At 38.9% G+C, this 18,091-nt stretch overlaps 2 protein-coding genes across 2 annotated transcripts in view; one reads left to right on the top strand and one right to left on the bottom strand.

Moving 5' to 3' along the window:
* Positions 1–554: 554 nt before the first annotated feature.
* On the top strand, positions 555–6,792 carry LOC310965801 (somatomedin-B and thrombospondin type-1 domain-containing protein; the record flags this gene model as incomplete). Its single annotated transcript, XM_083939554.1, has 5 exons — positions 555–786; positions 1,104–1,295; positions 2,200–2,278; positions 2,501–2,683; positions 6,675–6,792. 5 exons carry the CDS (start codon positions 555–557, stop codon positions 6,790–6,792), a joined length of 804 nt encoding a protein of 267 aa, XP_083795680.1.
* Positions 6,793–11,893: 5,101 nt separating this feature from the next.
* kcnb1 (potassium voltage-gated channel, Shab-related subfamily, member 1) overlaps positions 11,894–18,091 on the bottom strand; it is a gene marked incomplete at both ends in the record, with an annotated part of 31,760 nt that continues 25,562 nt past the window's right edge. The window contains one exon of the mRNA XM_083938475.1: positions 11,894–13,819. Coding sequence (XP_083794601.1) covers positions 11,894–13,819 — 1,926 coding nt within the window. The remainder of the gene's footprint in view (positions 13,820–18,091) is intronic.

Here is an 18,091-nt window from a genome sequence, read left to right as displayed (position 1 = left end):
GGCTTCCACAGAAAATGCAGTGCATCCTATAATACTTTTCTATTCTGTTTCTGCCGGTAAGCACCAGTAATTAGGTGTACTATCTTAATCTTTTATCTAAAGTGTTTCCTTTTCGTGTATTGCAGAGTAAAGACAATGCAGGGCAGGCTAATGCTCAGTGTAAACTAAGGTAGGGCAGGGCAAACATTAAACATCAATTTGGTTTAATCTAATGTTTGCCTGATCTATCTTACATTCAATTATTTTCAGTGTGTCAACTGTTTGTGCGTCCAGCACTTTACCTCAGTGGTGAACTGTCCCTTTAAGAGATACAGAGTTGACACAACCTCCAACTCTCCAACCAGTGCTTCAACTCCTGTTGGTCAGATTGTTAACCTCACTGACCACAGACGGTAGAGGTTATAGTTAGGACTTTTAAATAACGGAACAGTAGTCTCCTTTAAAACACTCCTTTTGTGAATAACTTAATACAGGGATTACTGCTAAGTTGTTTAAATGGTTGCATGAAAAACTTCCCTAAACGTGTTGAAGTGCATGTTTTGTGGCCCATCGTGATGACAGTCAGGAGGAGCAGCTCTGTCACTCTGGTTTGTCTTGGTGTGTCTTTATTACTCGTCGGCCCATGTCAGTCAGGCTGTCGAGAAACAGGCCTGTGTTGCGCCGGCCGGGACCCGTCATGCATCAGCAAAGGATGGAGGTCTGACCGGTCCTATGGAACCTGCTACTGCGACCAAGCCTGTGTGTCCACCCTGGACTGCTGCCACGACTATGAGACAGCCTGCCCAGGTGGGTTCATGCGGTTTATCAAATATTAAACTCCACAGAAATCCATTAGTGCAGCATGATTATGAAGTTTATAGACTGAGTTTTTTTCTTATTTAAGAGTTTGTTTTCTTAATAAAACAGGCCTAAATAACCTAACATATATGTAAAAAAAAATCTAAGTCCTTTTAACAGGAGGCCAACAGTATCACTGAAATGTTCTGGATTGTTGACATGAATGTGACATTTTGATCTGTAAATCTGACAATCACTGAGGAATTTCTATGATGCTGGTTTTGTTTTGTTTTTCAGCTGTATGTGCTCTGTCTCTTCTCCCTTAGCGCTGTCCTGTGTGATGAGTGACTGGACCAAGTGGTCAGGCTGCGCAGAGCCCTGCATGGCCACAGTCCGCAGGCGGAGCAGGACGATCCTGCAGGAGCCCCTCAACGCAGGCAAACCCTGTGCCCATCTGGAAGAGCACGCCGGCTGCGCAGAGTACTGGTCTCAGCAAGGGAACTGTCACAACCCACTTGGTGAGAAAAATCTACCGGGATCCTTCTGCTTGTTGGAGACCGTGGGGGAGGCTTGCCTCCCACTTTGAAAACCTCTGATATATGATATATGATGTTATCCCATTCACCTAAAGACAGCTGAATTTGTGAAAGTTACTGAATGGAAAAATATGGCTGCCTTAAAGAGCCACTTGGGTAAACAGGGTTATTAAAGTCTGATTAGGCCTGCAATGTCTTAAAAAAAGATACCTTTTGGTAACTCTTCTTGTGTTTTAAAATCAAATAATACTGAAGACCCCATTACAATATCTCTTCACACATCCACATCTGATAAACTGATCAGAGGACGGATCATCACATATCTGATTCTGGTGTTTTATTCAATGAAATAGTGTCACAATTCAATTGCTTTGTTGTCATTTTTCTATATATCAACAGTGTTAGATAATAGAAGTTTAGACTCAGTGAATATACAAGTTCTGATAATCCTTCATGTGACATCCTTAATCATCCAATTAATATCTGTCATACTCTATACTGCAGTGGAACTGAAGTATTTAGTAAGAAGAGAGGAAATACTGATTTACTACTACTACTACTATAGACAATGATTTATACAAGTGTACTGAATACAGGTGTAGCTGTGATATATGTTTCACTGTACGCAAGTAATGGGGATATTGTTGCTTTGGGTCAGTAGACATGCTGTAGTAGTATATGCAGTATGATTTATAGCCACTGCCCATCCAGGACATCTGATGAAACTCATGAGCAAAGCTGCTTCTCCCAGCTTGCCAGGCTAATTCACATCTGAGAATCATGCTTTCATGAACATTTTCCCAGCACATGATCATTTCAAATATATGAGGTATTGCAACATATGGTCACACATATAATGTTCTTATCATGGATGCTCCCTCTGCAGTCCCAGCACTGATTATCACGGGTGGCTATGGCAACGGCAGGAAAAAAAGAGACATCCCTGACAACAGCAACATTATAGGGTAAAACGTTCAGAGAGTCTTTTTGCCTTTCATATGTTCTTGTGTATTGTCAATATACAGTATATTAAGTACAAGTTTGGTTTGTGTTTGAGCATTCTTGTGTGTGTGTGTGTGTGTGTGTGTGTGTGTGTGTGTGTGTGTGTGTGTGTGTGTGTGTGTGTGTGTGTGTGTGTGTGTGTGTGTTTGTGTGTGTGTGTGTGTGCGTGTGCGTGCGTATAATAGTTATTGTGTCCAGTTTCAGTTGACCTCTCTGACAAAAGGATGCCAGCAGAGTTCGGGCACACACACCCAATGGATGCAGCACCTGAGGGAGGGGCACCGTGTGTGTGTTGAGTGCCAGCCGCCTGCTCTTGCTGCTGGACAAACACACTGTGCCGGAGATGGCGAGGAAAACGACGAGGGCAGGTAGGAATGGAAAGAGCGGAAGACATGCTTCATAAGATTGATAGAATGTTTTTTGCATGAAAACATTGTCGCATCACAACTTTTCACTATGATTTAAAAATAAGAAATAAATGAAGACAGCTTACATTCTTTGAATTTAGAAAGCCTCGCAAATTTAAGCTTGTGTTGTTCAGGAAATGTTAATGACCATAAGAGATAGATAAGGTATTTGTTTTTAAAGCCCAACTAAGGGTTTATTCAACCATGAAATTAGCTTGAAGTAAAACATTTTAATGATATGTAAAGAAACTCAGTGTTGCACATAAGTTCACTAATAACGGTGACCTTTTTGTCTCACCCTATGCAGAGTCAAGTAGTACATTAGAAAGTATTTGCATTAATGTCTTATTTTGTAACATTAACTCAATGAGATTACCTGTAAAAAAAGTTAAATGAAAAATAAAATAAAACTATAAAATTCCGCAAGACATTTTAACTGTGGGCTTGACTTTTACCCGTTCTGATACTTGGTGTACATCCCAATGCTAAGGTCAAAAGTAGTAAAAGCAGAAGTTGGCTAGTAGTAGTAGTAGTAGATAACATTTGTAGTAAAAAAAAGGCTGTAGTAGTACATGATAGACCAGAGGTGTCCAATTCTGCTCCTGGAGAGCTACTGTCCTGCATGTTTTAGGTTTCTCTTTGTTCCAACACGCCTAAGTCTAATGCTCTGCTCATGATCAAGCAGCCGAAGTTTTTAACCTATTTTAACCTATTTCATCTTAACCTATTTCACCTGAGTCTAATGCTCTGCTCGTTATCAAGCTTTAGCTGCTTGTTAACGAGCAGAGCATTAGAATCAGCTTTGTTACAGCAGGGAGAAACCTAAAACATGCAGGAGCAGATTTGGACACCCCCTGTAATGGACTAAAAGTTAAGAAATCTGTCCAGGCGCAGGATGGTATCGCATTTGTGGCAACAATAAGTAGGCAACAATACTCTCTTGGCTCAAAATCCAAAAGTTGTATCGAAAAACCTATTTTACTGTGAACGACAGGAGACTTTACTGATGATACTGACTTTGATGTTTACATCAGCCTGATACAATATAAAGTCGCCAATATAAAGGGCCAATCAGAGATCTATTGGAAATGTCAAATTAGATTTGTCCTTTCCTCTGTTTTCCCAGCAACTGTTCAGTCATTGTGTCACTGTCTCCATCAATCAAAGTCACCTGTCGCCGCCCTGGTTTCCATGGTGACAGGTAGATAGCAACTTATGTTGACAGGTCAGAAAGTTAATTTAATGGAGATTACACCTCTCAAACAACATCTTTTGATTAAAAAAATGCGAGTCCAATGTCCAAAATATGATTATCAAAAGGGAGTAGAGACTCATTGATGTGTGTGGGGTCAAATATGTGAGAACCAGAGCAGGTTAAAAACCTGGATGTCTGCTGTAAACCAGACACTTTCTTGTCTCAGTTTGGAGGCTCATAGGGTCAAATGTGTACGCCTGTTTAATCCCATAGTAACAAGTCTGCGACCAGCACACATTTCCCTATGTTTTAACTTATACTGGTGTAAGAAGAGTGAAAGTTGTGGGAGATTTTCTTCAGAATATTTTTCAGCTCCTCCACACTTTAGCTGTGATGTCACGCACTCTAGCTCTGAACATTCAACCACATACACAACCTTTATAAAATCTTAAACGGCCGGAAAATTCAACAAAACCAAAACTATGATTTCATGAGAACCGTGCTTGATATCAAAATGCCCATCCAGCCCAAAGAAGTTGCAAATCTTTTGACCCGTTTAAACTTTGAATCGGGTTTCTACGTGGCGAATCGGTGTGGTCACAAATAGGGGTGGTTTTGAGCTTGGTCCACGACAATTTCCCATTGTTGTGTATGTGGAAATTTGTCACAGTTTTTTGCAATATTCGTGAAAACGGCTTGGCAAATCTTTGCCAAAAATAATAGCACACCATTCCCAATCATTCCACATGTTTTGGTATATGTTTTGCACATGTGTTGGCAACGCTGTCAGACTTGAATCGAATCAAAGTTTTAGGCGGAAAATGCGTGGAAACAGTAAAAAAAAAAGGCTTAATGTTTGCTAAAATAAAAAAAGCTTAATATTTGAAAAGAATATTAAAAAGGTGAATATATGCAAAAGTATAAAAAGGCAGACATGACAGACAGAGATAGTAAGATGGACAGACGGACAGAGTCAGACAGACAGACAGGCAGACAGACAGAAAGAAAGAAAGAAAGCATGCCTTTATCAGTCCAGTGAGGGAAAATTCACTTTTCACTCTTTTCACACACACACACATACACACACACACACACACACACACACACACACACACACACACACACACACACACACACACACACACACACACACACACACACACACACACACACACACACACACACACACACACACACACACACACACACACACACACACACACACACACACACAGACACATACACACACACACACACACAGTCAATCAACAATGATTGCGCACAAACAGGTCCTATATACATGCAATAATGGAGAGATTTCAGAGTGAGAGGACTGCCCTATGAGAAGCGCCCAGAGCAGGCAGGCAGACAGACAGACTGACAGACAGAAACACAGCCATAGCGACTTAGTATAAATGGGGTTTAAAAGATGAATAAAACCACCTGCCCATTTTCAAGTGTCTAACAGAGGCCCGCAGGTTTTCCTCAAGAATTTTGGTGTAATTGGCAGCATCCATTTTCCCTTCAACGCTGACCAACTGCCCAGTCCCTGCTGAAAAAAAACAAGCCCACAACATAATGCTGCCACCACCATGTTTCACTGTAGGTATGGTGTGTTTTGGGTGGTGTGCTGTGTTTGGTTTCTGCCAAACATGGTGCTTGGAGTTCAGCCTAAAAAGGTTCAATTTTGGTCTCATCTGACCATATAACCTTTTGCCACATGGCATCAGAATCTTCAATATGTTTTTTATGAGACTCAGTGTGACATTTATTTCAGAAAAGGCTTCCTTCTTGCCACCCTGCCAAACATGTAAAACTTGTGAAATTGTTGTCACATACACAGGTCGACCAACCACTGCTATTTAGACTTGTAACTCCTTCAAGGTCACCATGGACCTCTTGGTGATCAATCTTTTCCTGCCTCTGTTATCCAGTTTGGAGGAGCGGCCCGACCTAGGAAAGGTCTGGGGGGATCCATATGCCTCCACTTCTGGACAATACTCTGAACGGTACTCAGAGGGATAGTTGAAGCCTTTGAAATCTTTTTATATCTCTCACCTAACTTGTGCCTATCCATAACTTTATCGTGGAGCTCTTTTGGAAGCATCTTTCCAACCATGGTGAATTATTTATGTTACCATGCACTAGGAGTGGAGTCCTCAAGGAGCAGCTGATTTTATTCTGAAGTAAAATAAAAAAAAACCCCACAGTTGATGTCAGGTGGAGGCCAGTTAACCTGGTGTGGGATCTGGAAGGTTATATCGGATAATTTTTATAATGGTTATCCTAAAGGGACTCATCACTATTCAAACTCTGTTATTCTAGTTTTTCAATTATTATTAATTTTCAAAAATTTTGAAAACATTTTTTACTTGAATATTGTAAGGAAACAATATGTAAATCACGTTGGATTTTTAATTTTACTTTAATTTTATTATCATTTCAGGTTGCGAAACAAAAAATTTGACTATTTCAAAAGGGTATCATTACTTTCTATAGGCACTGTATATGTGTCTGTATCTTGAGAAGTGCAGTGGTGGATGAAGTACCAATGTACCAATATGTGGATCAGTTGGAATGAAACGGCCAGGGTTTGTTTTATGTTAATTTTTCATCACAGACTACTCTAGACCCCTCTCTCTTAGATCTGATTGGTAACAATGAGGAGTACCACTAGATGGCAACATAGTTTATCACTTGAATATAAAGAAAAATCCTGTGACCACTAATTCATTCCTCCTTCCCTCCTTCCTGCAGAAGGCAGTCCCTCCAGTGGCAGGCTGTGGGAAACCCTCGATGCAAGGGTGTGTGGAGGCGTGTGGGAAGGCTGGAGGCCTGCTCCTGCCCAACAGCCCACAGCTTCCTCTTCATCTAACCTCCTCCTTCCTTCTGTTAGCCTCCCTCCTGTACATATTTATTTAGAGTCATGTATAAAGAACAATCTGCCAGAACAATTAGAAACCAGCCAGAATAATAAACACCGATCGCTAAACCAGTTCTATTAAAGAGTTCTTGTTGATGCTCATCAGTGCCTTCTTCGAAATGGTAATACATTTGGTTTGCATCGAAAATTAATAGGAAAATAAAAGTCAGAAATCCCTTATCAAAATGTAAAGTGATCTGATTTATTTCATTTTAGTCATCCAGGGGAAATGTTGCTTTTCATAAGAAATAGAAATATCTTGGGACATTGAGACAATTTTTCATGACAAGTACTGGCTCTGTGTGAATCACAACCAGTCACAACGCCAAAGTTACAACATGCACTGAACAACAGAACATTTATACAGAAACAACAGCATAGAAAGTCAACAGGTAAAAATGTGTTTTTTTTGTTTTTGTTTTTACAAAACAGACAGTCTCGGGACCTACAAACAACATTGTACAAGAGCTGACTAAGGTCGTTCAAATATCTTTTTTTCAATTCCCTGGAAACAGTGTACTCTACAAAGACTGATGGCTTAGGCAAGGTTGGGGTCAATTCCACTGAGAGCTTAAAATGTAGAAAAAATATAGTTTATCTTTTTAATTTGTACTAGGTTTTAATTCATCTCATACTATAATACTGGTTCCTTTTTTAGTGTCATGTGTGATGTGTGTTTTACTCCATCAAGACATCCTGAATGGACCCCAACCCTGTAATACAGTGTTAGATTCAGAGTATGTGGAATTGGGCTACTAGCTAAAGCAATAGTTCTCACTGGGGTTTGGAAACTATCACATGTCCTTGAATGGGGTATGGGGGTTCTAACAAAAAAAAAAATGAAAACGACTTTACATTTAAATTTCTTTACAGTTAAATTTAGCATCTAGCGCAACAATCATTTTCCGTAGATTTCAATCTTATGCATTTACTGTACAGTTGGGAGTCTTGTTCTGTAAAAGTTTGAGAATATGTGCTCTTCATCTTAGTTGGTTTCAATAAAAGAGAAATTAAAAAAAGCCACTTGATTGTGTTTTTTTTCCATAAAACATGATGGTTTAGTCCTTTAGTCCTAGAATTTCTCTACAGGTAAATGAAAAGCTCTTTTAGACTGTTAATATGAATGGCTCCCTAGGAAATGGTGGTTATTAAAGTTCCCAAATTAAATAAAAACATGGATGACTTCAAAATAAATCAATATTTGTTTTTGTATTATGGTGGTATCATGTCACAGTATTACAGTCTAGGTATCAAATATAACATCATGCTTGGTGTTTACTTTGCATTAACTTGTCCAAAAGCTCAAGAGTATCAATACTAGTATCAGGATTTCAATACTTTTTTTTGTGTGTACGCACATGGATGCACATTTGTGTGATATTTGCCCATAATAAATCTCAGTTCTTGACAATAGCGCTTGCTGTCTGTCTGTCATGGAATATTGATTGTCATCATTGCTGAGATATTTCAGTGAAACATGGTCCCTTACTACTGCAAGATAGAAAACCTATATGATGGGACAGAAGCTCACATGATGCTTCATAAGAGGTTGTGTGACCCGAATGCCCTTTCTCTTATCATTGAAAATGAGAATCAGCCACTTTTTTAAATAATGCATTGCACTCGGAAGGACTGGAATTAGTTTCAGTTAAGAAAACATTGAAATCTCTGTGGACATGTACTGTAGGTGTAACAGGGTAAAATATGTCTACGAAGCAAATGTTAATCTTGTAGAGAATGCTGTTGTCTAATCAAAATAAAATAAAAATGTAATGTGTAAGCTTGCATGGTTATCATGGCTATTTCATTGTATAATTGAACTTGTGCTATTTCCACCTTGTAACTGATGATATGATATGAAGATGTTATTTGTGGAAATAATTGATGTATGAATATGACCAAAGATGCAGCCATTCAAAGTTTTTGGGGAAACTTTCATCTACACATCACCAATTCTTATATCATGGGACATTTTCACATTATAAAAATCAAATAATCATCTTTGGGAATATTTCTTTGCAAAAGATACTTTACTTTATGTTTGTAAATTCTTATTAAATTATCTTCTACTATTATCTGATACTTTAGTATATGTGCAACAAAGGACAATAAGTTATTTCACTTGAACAAAAAAAGGAATGTTGTTATACGTAGTGTATGAAGCTGCATAAAGTTTATTTATCACCAGCTCAAACCATCCATCATTGCCTGATCATATGACGTGTGTTAAATAAGATCCATAAAATGTGCCTCCCATCCCTTTCTTCTCAGCTGTAAGTTATGCTGTACTTCAAAAATGAAACGTAATCTTAATTCCTCACATGATAAAAATACAATTTGTGCTACTGCTACATATTAGGGTCAGAACTGCAGATATATGGAGAAAACTGGAGCAGTATTCCCCCGAAATGCATACATTCATAAACAGTTCATTCTTTTCCATTAAGCGGTAGCCAAACTGCTCTAATGCCCTGGTTTTACAACTGTCACACACAGACACAGACACAGACACAGACACAGACACAGACGCACACGCACACGCACACGCACACACACACACACACACACACACACACACACACACACACACACACACACACACACACACACACACACACACACACACACACACACACACACACACACACAGTTCCCTCTGCCTCTCCCAGTCATTGCTATTCCCTTCACACCTCAGCTCCTCTTACTATGGGAGAGCAATATGAAATGGTTTGACGCTGTCATTAAAACAGGAAATGAAATAAGTTTTTTTTCGATTAGACTCTTAAACACAACACAAAAAATCGCCAATCATCTTCTGTTGACTTTTGAATACAGTTTTACTCAACACTTACATTTATAATGATGCAATGACCTCACCAATATATTTGTGAAAAAGCTTTTACAGATCAGTTTTCTTTGAAAATGTGTTAGGTTCTTCTTCGCTCGTCTTGTTAACATTAGAGAACATTTTTAAAGGCATTACAGAAATACTGTACCTTCTCATTTGTAATTGGATCCAAGGCCCAGATGAAGCAACTGTGGGTTATCGCTTTAAACAAACTCAGCTCATGTTAGCATGGTCAATATGGATGTAAAGTCGATCTATTAATATATGATTTAATTTACATTTTTAAGATTGGGATTATGATTAATATACCCTACTTTTACCCCCCTATATTCTGTGTATGGTCTTTTATGTATCGGTTGCATTAGCAGTGGCAAGTGATAAATATATATATATATATATTATATATCAAGTAAGATGTTTTTCTCTGCTATACGGGAACATAAACAGATGAAAGTGAATGCATTGTGGGGAATTGTCATATTTATGGAATGCTACAGAGATTTTGGACATAAACATAACATACAAGGTCTTTACATCATAATGTTGCTTTAACACAGTACTCATAACTATGCACAGTGAGGAGTAGCTCTGCTAACGTGACTACTGTGCATATATGTCACCTTATGGGTACATGCCTGTGTGTGTGTGTGTTCTTGTATATGTGTTGAACATTCATTACATGCAATCAGACCTTCCCACCCCAATTAACAAACCGTTGCTGAGCTGCTGCAAGCCCTTGAAGACAGCTGCTGTCACCATGGAAACTAAGTGTATCTGTATCCTAAAAATCATCTTTCATCAGTATCTTTAGGTGTGTGTGCTCATGCATGGGTTTCATGAGGTTGGGCATTTACAACTGACCTATGGCAAAGTTAACCCAGCTGTGTATCTTTAGTGCCATTAAAGTTTAAAGGAACAAAGTAGAGATGGAATACCCTGCTTTGAGTATCAAATACACACAGTCCATTATCTGAGAGTGTGATCTCTTTAGATGCTTTCATGTCGGTCAAAGGAAGGCTGATGCATGCTGAATATCTGATATTGAAATATAAACTTTATGTCAGTAATCATATGCTGTAAACACAAACTATTTGAGAGGATTTTCTCTTATTTTTAAAAGTGCCTCATGTTTTTGTATGTTGACCGGTTGGGTGCATGCATGCTTCATAAATGTGCGCTTTATGCAGCAATCAAGCTTATTATTTCTGCTGTTATGTTAGCCCATATCAAAAATTCTTGGTCCACTACCACTGCTATCCCTTAAAAATGATGAGGTGCTAAGACAATATTCACTGTCAAAATTTGAAAGTATCATCCATGACATGAATCTCACCATAACTTGATAACATTGGGGATAGCAATATACTGTTCAAGAAAAGAGCGCTCATTATAATGGATGATGGGCTGGAGCCTCTGTGCCAAGACACACAACCTTATACAGCATTACTCTTCACATATGATTATGACACAGCAGACTAGCAAATCACATAATTCTTATCTCTTATCTATATAAAAATAAATCAGGTAAGACAATCTCAAGAGTGTGTTTACATGAATTACCATTAGATCACCCATCAACATTCATTCTCAATCACACACATGCACACACGCTTACAGTATATGCAGACATGCACACCCCTACAAATGTAAATGACTAAGGCCAGTTTTGGGAATGGAGGGCACAAGTAAGTAGCTTATAGGCTTCTAGGTCCTCTCCTGTATCTCCAAGACTACAAAATGAACTGGGATTCAGTAATGGGATAGTGGGCAGCTGGCGTTATTTTTTCCTAGAGAGTTTAGAGATATCCCCCTGCCGCTAAAAACATCATTTAGTTTGGTTACACCAGTTGTAACCACATCTCAATTTCTTTTATGACTCTGCTTCCACAGGGATCTCTGAACAGACCCATTGGCTACCTGGAATTGCTCTTTTGTTTTGTGTAATACCGCTAATAGGAATGAGTTGAAGGAGGGGCAGTGACATTCTCCAATTTAGAAGTGTTTTTTTTCTCCCAGAGTATTCACCACACATGTTGACCCTGAGCTTAGTGCCCAATTGCATGCTCAGGTAATTTGTGAAATGTTTCGGTGAGACCCTTTGTCTCTACCTCTTCGTTTGCCTCTGGCTTAAAGAGTGTCTGACCAGTGTCTCCATCACAAACACTCTGGCTCCAGTTTCCGGTTTATTTCTGCTGCACTTGTACCTCAGAGATTTTTATCCAAAGTATGTTGACGCCCCCTCTCAACCTTTGGTCTACGTGCCATCTCAGGTCCTACGTGATTCTCATGAGCTACCCCTCGCATCCCTTCAATGGGGAACAGACAGTTCTGACCCAGCATTTTTTGGGCTGCTTCTAAATGGTTGGCGCCTTTCTGGTAATTGATGTTTATGCTTTGTTTTGGGCTTGAACCAGCCAAAAGACGCTCTGAGGGACTTGCGTCAGAGATATCACGGAGGTGCTCGTCATCATCTGTATCAGCATCAATGTATTTGCTGATGGAGGAGTCGTGGAAAGTGAAGACAGTTGCAGCCAGGGTGGTGCTCTCTGGAGACTTCGGTGGGGTTCTGCTGCTGGCAGTGGTGTAGACAGAAACTTCAGGGCTTAACAGAGAGTGGTCTGACAGGACTGAACTGTCTGAGAGAGGGGACCGGCCTGACCCACCTTCGCTGCGACAGCCTCCTTTAGGGATAAGGCTTTTTGCGGAGTTACCAGAAAAGAAGAATCTCCGTGCATTCTCTGAGCATGAGGGCTTTGTGATAGACACAGGAGTCAGCATGGGCTCACGCTCTCCAGTGCTTTGCTGGCCTGTTTTTGCATTTCCATGTTGGGAGAAAGCTGTAGCTGGACTGTGGGAGAAGCGGTTGCTTTCCTTAAGACCAAGGTCCACTGCTGGACTATGGGAGAAGCGTGGATTCTCCTGGAAGTCTGTAGCACAACTGATGTAGCTGTCAATGCTGGACAAGCTTTTCATGTCCCCCACTCCTTCTCTGGTTCCTAGTACCGGTGGCCCGTGATCTTGGATGGCCCCCAGCTCTATCTCATCCCTCTGTTTGCCAATTCTAGTGCCCCTGTCTTTAGCAATGAGGTTTGGCTGGGATTGTGTCTTGGCCATCTGGTTGTACATCTCCTCAAGCTTCTGAACATTTAGCCTCTGGGGACTTATGGCTCGGGCCTTGTTGGGAGACCCTAACTCCTGAGCGTTGAAGGAACGGTTTGAGCTTGTCTCTGATGCAGCTCTCTTGGGGGTCCATTTCCAACGATTTGGGGAGAGATGGTTGTCATGAGGCCTTTCACTCTTCTCTACCACCACATCCATCAATTCTGCACTACGAGCAAATGCCTCTTTCAAGTTCATTGAGACAATGCTACCATTTCTCTTTGCCCTCTCTAGAGCTTCTCTTCGTTTAAGTGCTTTTTCCTGCCTCTTCTGCTCTTTGTAGAATTCAGAGAAGTTATTTACAATAATGGGTATAGGCAGGGCAATCACCAGTACTCCAGCTATGCAGCATAAACCCCCCACTATTTTTCCCAATAGAGTTTTTGGGTATATATCTCCATAGCCTACTGTGGTCATAGTTATAGTAGCCCACCAGAAAGACGCTGGAATGCTTTTAAACTTTGTATCCTCCTCATCTTTTTCAGCAAAGAATACCAGACTGGAGAAGATCATGATGCCCATGGCCAGGAAAAGAATAAGCAGGCCCAGCTCATTGTAACTCCTCCTAAGAGTGAAGCCCAGAGACTGAAGACCTGTGGAGTGACGAGCCAGCTTCAGAATACGCAGGATGCGCATGATCCGGAAAATCTGGACCACGCGACGGACATTCTGAAATTGTAGCACACTTTTGTTCGATTCTGTCAAGAAGATGGTGACGTAGTAGGGCAAGATGGCCAGCAGGTCAATGACATTCAGAGGACCCTTAAAGAACTTCCACTTGTTGGGGGAGGAAAGGAAGCGGAGCAGGTACTCCATGGTAAACCAGGCAATACATACAGCTTCCACATGGGCCAGCTGTGGGTTATCTGAGGACTGACCAAACTCATCTGTGTCTTGCAGCTCTGGAAGGGTATTCAGAGACAAGGCAATGGTGGATAGCACGATGAAGAGGATGGAGATGATGGCCAGGATCTGAAAGACAAATTTATGAAAGTACTATGAGTAAGGATTGCAGGATCATGGAATTACATACATACATACACATCAGTTTTCAGTAATGCAATGCAAAAAGCACACACGTCTTTAGCATACATTCCTTAGACAGTTACACCCAACCCAAAATACAAAAAATGTTCATTCAGTGTATTTAAATTTGATTACAACACGAACGTGCTAATAATGATAACTCCAATAACCTCACAGTCTAAAAAACCCTTTAATAAATGCCTGGCTGTGTGAAGTGTTTGGTTGGCTGACAGCAAGTGGATTGGACTGACTTGGACCAGTTATTTATTCATGACTCAATCATCAGGCTTATCCACATGAGTGAGTTTGCTTGAGTAGAAAAATAATATTTAGAGACCAATAAACAAAAGCAGAAGCATCACACATGTGAATTTTTGAAAATCTTCTCCAATGTCTCCAACTGTCAGATATTTAATGCATGAAGAAAAACTTGAAAAGGGTATTAAGAAATACAATTTAAGGAATTTACCAAATTTGAGTCAAGATGTTTCCATAGCATGCTAACATGCTTACTAAGTAAAGAACGATACAAAGAAAAATAGTAAGGTATAATGTTCACCATGTTCACAATCATAGCTTAGTGTGTTAGCGTGCTAACTGTTGCAAGTATTTAATATTATTAGTATTATAAGCATATATCATAAACATATGTCTTGTCAATTGCATTTTAACATGATGATGGCGCTAGATGAAAAAGCAGCATATTAGCATTTATTACAATTTATCCTTAGGGAGGCATGAAGTTTAATTTAGCTTATTTCAACATGTAACAAATAATAAAGAAACAACATTCAAGCAAAGCAAATGAAATTCAAGCAAAGCAAATGAAAAGTACAGCAAATGAAAAGCAACACAAAAAGTGCACATATAACACACTCAGTATACATATTCTCATAAACAGCATAAACAAACCACAAAATAAATATTCTATTTCCAAATAGGAGTAGGATGTTTTCACTTATCTGGCCCCTTCTCCTTGTCCCTAACTTAAATAATTACATTTCTTAAAAATTAAACTTCTCTCTTAAATTATAACCCCTTCTCTGTCAGAGAACATGTTTTGTATGTTATCAGACAGTTTTTTGTCATCTTGAATTCTACCAAATCCATAAACTTCCTTGCCAGCTTTTCTCACACATATTAAATATGAGGTTTCCAGGTTTCCAGCAGAATATTTCTATATGCTCTTTCTATATTAACATTGTCAATCATAACCTCAACATGAGTGTTTGTTTTGCAATTTCCAATCAGTACAATCTTTGTTTTATTAAGAGTTGATGATAATTTGTTTGTGTCAAGCCACCGTTTTAATTTACTCATTTACATTGTGATCATGTGGTCTTTAAATAAAAAAAAATGTCAGTATTTTTGATACCCTGAATATATAATTTATTAACAAAATAAACAGTTAATAACAAACATCCCGATTATATCTGATAATGTTTAGAATGGTTATAATAAAGGGACGGGTCACTTTTCCATCACTGCTTTTGTAGTTTTTCATTTTTTATTAATTTTCAGAAATTTTGAAAAAAAACAGCTTTGCTTGAATGTTGTAAGGCAAAATGTGTAAATCACATGGGATTTTTTTTCATGTATTATCATTTCAGGCTGTAAAACAAACAAAAAAAGACCATTTAATAAGGATATCATGACTTTCCATAGGCACTGTAGATGGTAAATGAAAACAGATTATTAATTGTAACTGAAGTTCTATGATTACAGAAAGAGCCCTTGAATGGGCACTGCCACCAAATCAGTGACATTGTAAATATTAGATAAAAGAGCAAGGTGAAAAAACAGGGCTCTCTCAGGGGTTACAAAACTCTATCCATGCTATTTCACGCAGGTTTCTACCTCTAATAGTCTCTCTAGATTGAGAGCCTATCATTGCCTGCCACTTGCACCACGATATAGCCCCACCATAACATAATAAATATCATACAATAGTCACATAGGGGCAGACTGATCTGTAGATGATGTGCAGATACCTGGGAAGTCACACACACACACACACACACACATGTTCCTTCAATTGTGCTAACAAGCAAGTATATGGTGATAGATTACACCTTTGTATGACAGCTCCCCTCTCAACCAGCATTCATAGTGTAAACAATAAAACTGCAGTTCCTTTGAAGCACATTATTCTTGTAGCTTGAGCTTATTGTCTGAATAAGTGACTACTCCTTTATGCCACAGTAAGAAATACCAAAGAAAATATTGCACAACTCCCATCCACCCCACTTACAGCTCAGATAAAAGATACATGTTACAGCAAACTGAATTTTAGAGTGTATTTAGTGATTAAGAACTGATAGCACTACTGCTGTATGCTATCAAAGTTGAGACTGTTTCAATCCATAAATTAATTGATGTCACATCAAAGAAAGGTCAGTTTACCAAAACTGTATAAATACCAGAATTATACACAAATGCAAATATTTTATTTTTGGTTTTGGTTTGGTTTTATTTTGTCAAGTTTCGACAAATCAACGAGCTTACAGCTAAAATCTGGAAAGTGAGCAGAATTTTGATTCTGAAAACACTGAAAATGTATGAAGAGTCACTTTTATTTGAACTGGTCTGATTTAATAGGAATGAATGGGGAAGTATGTTTTTCCCTCATTTTGATTTTATTTTCTATAATATTATTTGAGCAAATGGCCCTTTAATTTTTTTTTTTTAAGTTTTGTAGACAGTTGGAAATTTGTTAAGATGGCATTTGGGTTGAGTATATATAACTTTATGCAGTTTCTTAAATATATCAGACATTGGCTATACCTGTGTGCATTAAGAGTTTTATAAGGAGGTTCCAAAATCAGCTTTCCTCAAACATGGAAAGGAAGGGAACAAATTCAGCAGCTCTCTTTTGACCTTAGTGCTGAGGTATAAGAGCAGTCCTGACCTGAGTGATGATTCACAGAGGCAGCATATTCCAGTGGAGAAACTTTATCATAAACTAACATATGCTCTGACATTTTGGCTCATTTTAATGCTTCTGCACAGGTATTACACAACGACACACAATATATTTTGATTACTGTCTAGACAACTTCACATTTTGTGTAACTGTGCCTCCATAATCCTCACTAAATGAAGCTTAGCTAAAATTCAATAAGGCGGACTCTCTTTACACTTATAATCTTTCTCTCTCCCACTCTCCGGCCTTTACTCAATCAGCTGACTATGGGCTTTCACTCATGTTAAAGCAACCACATTTTACCACAGTCTCCCTAACCCTATCATATCGTTTGTTGTGTATTAAATGTTTTTCAACTGCTCTCCTCTCTCCTGCTGTCAATTGTCATTTCAGTAGGAATGGATGCACCTCTCCTCCGCCCCATTCAACTCTAGTCTACATCACAACTAGTGGCCAGTGCTGCTCCACACTCCATCATCCAGATTTTTAGCCCACTTTCTTCGTCTCCACTAATGTATGCGATATGATTGGTTTAGGAATATTCCTAAACCAATCACACCATCACTACCCCCTTAAATATACACTTCGTCAAAATGGGGTCTAATTGCCAAAGACTCAATTCACTTAATTGTGCTTGTAACAAATTTATTGTACACTCTAATGAAGTCTCCCATGATTGAAATGCAAATTTGTGGGAGGCTTCAAAACAGACTAAAGAACAGTGAAGGTGCTGTGGGAGGTGGGGATCTGTTCCTTAGTGAGCCAAAGACACAATTACTTCATGAACTATTCTGCACTGGTTATATTAACCCTGAATGACTCCAACAGAAACAATACAGAAACTGACACAGGAATAAACAGCACAACTTTATGCTACAAGGATGAGTAGGAGGTTGTAGCTGGAACACAGAGCCTGATTTGACAAAAGCCCACACGAATGAGGTTCGGTTGTTACATGATAAAAGAAATCTGAGAAAAGTAAAAAAAAAAAGAAAATCTTGAAAAACGTGTTCATACAGTGTTGTATAAGGCATACGATTTAGTATAGATGAGTATGAAATGTATTATTTCAGTTGGATTTAATTAAAATATACATTTCTAAATTGAATTATTGAATCTTTATTTATTTAAATCATCTTAAATCAAACTTTGAAAAAAAATTATGATCCTATATATAGCCATCCATGAACTGGATCTACTGGTTAAACACACAGTCACTTGTGTAAACAAACAGACTAAAGGCCGGCGTAGAGCACATGATGTGGGGTTTCCCTATATCTTCCAGAGGAAATTAA

Source organism: Echiichthys vipera (genome assembly GCF_963691815.1).
Source record: "Echiichthys vipera genome assembly, chromosome: X".
In the NCBI taxonomy this organism is placed as follows: Eukaryota; Metazoa; Chordata; class Actinopteri; order Perciformes; family Trachinidae; genus Echiichthys; species Echiichthys vipera.
This window is presented reverse-complemented; position numbering and strand designations above follow the sequence as displayed.